General features: G+C 14.5%; 2 protein-coding genes across 2 annotated transcripts in view; one reads left to right on the top strand and one right to left on the bottom strand.

Moving 5' to 3' along the window:
* Positions 1-451: 451 nt before the first annotated feature.
* PGSY75_1315700 (putative tRNA (adenine(58)-N(1))-methyltransferase catalytic subunit TRM61) lies at positions 452-1,402 on the bottom strand (the record flags this gene model as incomplete). The annotated part of the gene is made up of 1 exon (XM_018787221.1): positions 452-1,402. One exon carries the CDS (start codon positions 1,400-1,402, stop codon positions 452-454), a length of 951 nt encoding a protein of 316 aa, XP_018639963.1.
* Positions 1,403-2,698: 1,296 nt separating this feature from the next.
* The window catches only part of PGSY75_1315600 (phosphatidylinositol synthase), a gene marked incomplete at both ends in the record, with an annotated part of 1,803 nt that continues 1,664 nt past the window's right edge, over positions 2,699-2,837 (top strand). The window contains one exon of the mRNA XM_018787220.1: positions 2,699-2,747. Coding sequence (XP_018639962.1) covers positions 2,699-2,747 — 49 coding nt within the window. The remainder of the gene's footprint in view (positions 2,748-2,837) is intronic.

Raw genomic sequence — 2,837 nt, 5'->3', positions numbered from 1 at the left:
TAAAAAAAAAAAAAAAAAAAAAAAAAAAAAAAAAAAAAAAAAAAAAAAAAAAAAAAAAATTTAAAGTAAAAAAAAAAAATTTTTATTTTTTTTTTTTTTAAAAAAATTTTATTTTTTTTTTTTTTATTTTTTTATTAATAATTTTTAAAATTTTTTTTTTTTTTTTTTTTTTTTTTTTTTTTTTTTTTTTTTTTTTTTTGTTTTTTATATTAATAAGCTAACATATTGAATATTATGTATAAAAATAATTAAATATAAGTAAAAAAAGTAAAATAAATAAATATATTTAATTACTATATAAATAATAAGATTGTGTGGTTTATAAAATATATAGTTTTTTTAATTAAATATCTCACAAAAAAAAAAAAAAAAATATACATATAAATATATATTATATATATATATATTATGTAAACATTAATTTGTATTGATATCCTCTTATTTTTTTTTATTAAAATGCATTTTCAAATTTAATTTCTGGTTGTTCGTCTTCGTCTTTAAGAGACCTTTTTGCTATGGTTAAATATCCAGTATGTGTTTTATTTTCTTTCTGACATAATCTATAATTTGTATAAAAATTATTAAGTGTATCTATATTGTCTATCTTTTTGTCATCATTATTAACACTATTAAAACTTACAGTATTATCAATATGATAATCATCATCATTGTTTTTATTTTTTTTTTTTTTATTAATAATAATTTTCCATGATTTATTTATTAATTCATATGTTACAATATCACAAAACGAATTTTTTTCTAAAGCTTCTAGAATTTTATATACTTGTTCAATACATGGTAAAAAAATAACAAAGATACCTCTTTCTTTTAAAACCTTTTTTATATTATCAACACATAACCATGGATTGGGCATGTCAAGAAAAATAGAATCAAAATATTCTAAAGGAAAATCATCAAAATTATAATTTAATATATCTTTATGATGAAATGTTATATTTTTTCTTATATTTTCGAAATCATCAAATTCTTGTTGTACTTGTTTATATCTTTCTTCATTATATTCAAATGTATGTATCATACCATTTGGTAAAACAGAATTTGCAAGAGCATATGTTAAACAACCTGTTCCTGTACCCGCTTCTAAAATTTTATTATTTGGTAATGCATTACAAACTAAACATATAAAAGATATATCATGTTCATATAATGTTTGCGTTTTCTTTTTTAAACAATTTACTATTAATTCAGGAGATCTTTTTAATACATATATATAATTCTTATTTAATGTATCATATATTTTCGAACCATATTCTTTCCCTATTATATCCTTATGTAAAAATCTACCCTTCTTATTATTTATTATTCCATCATTTGTTAATTTTAATAAATCTATATTTTCTTCGTCCGAATATATAACAACACAATTCCCTTCCTTTATCATACTTGATTTTTAAATGTACATCTAGTATTAAATATAACCCATAACATATATAAATATAAACATATATATATATATATATATATATATATATTATAATATATTAAAAATTTTAACGAAACAATTAAAAAATTAAATACTAAAAAATTAAAAATATTCAAGAAATATATATATAAATATATTGTAAAAATGAATTAACATTAACAAAAAAAAAAAAAAAAAACTCATTAATTATAAATAATATTTTTAATTCTTTAAATTTTATATTTTTTATATATACAGTCCATTTATTTGTAAATGTTGTAGAAAATAATTTTTTTTTTTCTTTCGACCCTGTACAACTTAAAATGAGGATAAATTAAAAAAAAAAAAAAAAAAATTAAATTATTTTAAGAAAAAACGATAAATAAATAAAACAAATATTAATTATGCTTTATATAATATAATATAATATATTATATACAAATTATATTTATTTAATTTTTTTTTTTTTATAAAAAAAAGAAAACCTAGAATAAGTATGTAACAGATATAACTATGTATTATGTATATTTTGAAGTAGAAATATAATTAATATATAACATATTGAATAAATAAATATATTATATAATTTATTTATAGTATCATAATATGAACGCTTCATATATATATATATATATAATATTTACTTATACATTTTTTTTTTTTTTTTTATGTATATTTTATATAATATATATATATATATATATATTGTTACATTTATAATAATATTTCATCATATGGATATCTTAAAAAGAAAATACACGCTTTAAGTTTGATATACATATAATATATATTATTAATATATATATGTATGCATCACAATTTACTTATGGTTTTTAAAAAGCATTTTCTTTATAATTTATTTTATTTATTTTTTTTTTTTTCAATGTTTATATATACATATATCAACCTCATTTCAGTAATTTTTTTTTTTTTTATTTATTATTAATCTTATTAATTTTTGTTAATATTTAAAATTTTATTGTTTCTTCTTATATTACTTTTATTATTTTTTTTTTTTTTTTTTTTGGTAGTACATAAATATTTTATGGATAATATATATGTATATATATAATATAATATGTATGTATATTCTTAAATGTGTATACATATTTTATGAATAAAATGTTTTCACCTTTTATTTTTATTATGTAAGTTTAATATACCATATTAATTTGTTAGAACATAAAAGTTAATCAAATTAAATATATATATATATATATATATATATATAATACATTAAAGATATAATAAAAGTCACGAATAAATTCAATATTTATGAAGATGAAAAAAAAAAATGTTTATCTGTATATACCCAATATAATAGGTTACAAGGAAAAAAAATATATATATATATACTTTTTTTTTATATATATAACATATATTAATATATTTTTAGTATATATGCTAATGTTTT

The sequence above is a fragment of the Plasmodium gaboni genome, chromosome 13 (genome assembly GCF_001602025.1).
Source record: "Plasmodium gaboni strain SY75 chromosome 13, whole genome shotgun sequence".
Lineage (NCBI taxonomy): Eukaryota > Apicomplexa > Aconoidasida > Haemosporida > Plasmodiidae > Plasmodium > Plasmodium gaboni.
This window is presented reverse-complemented; position numbering and strand designations above follow the sequence as displayed.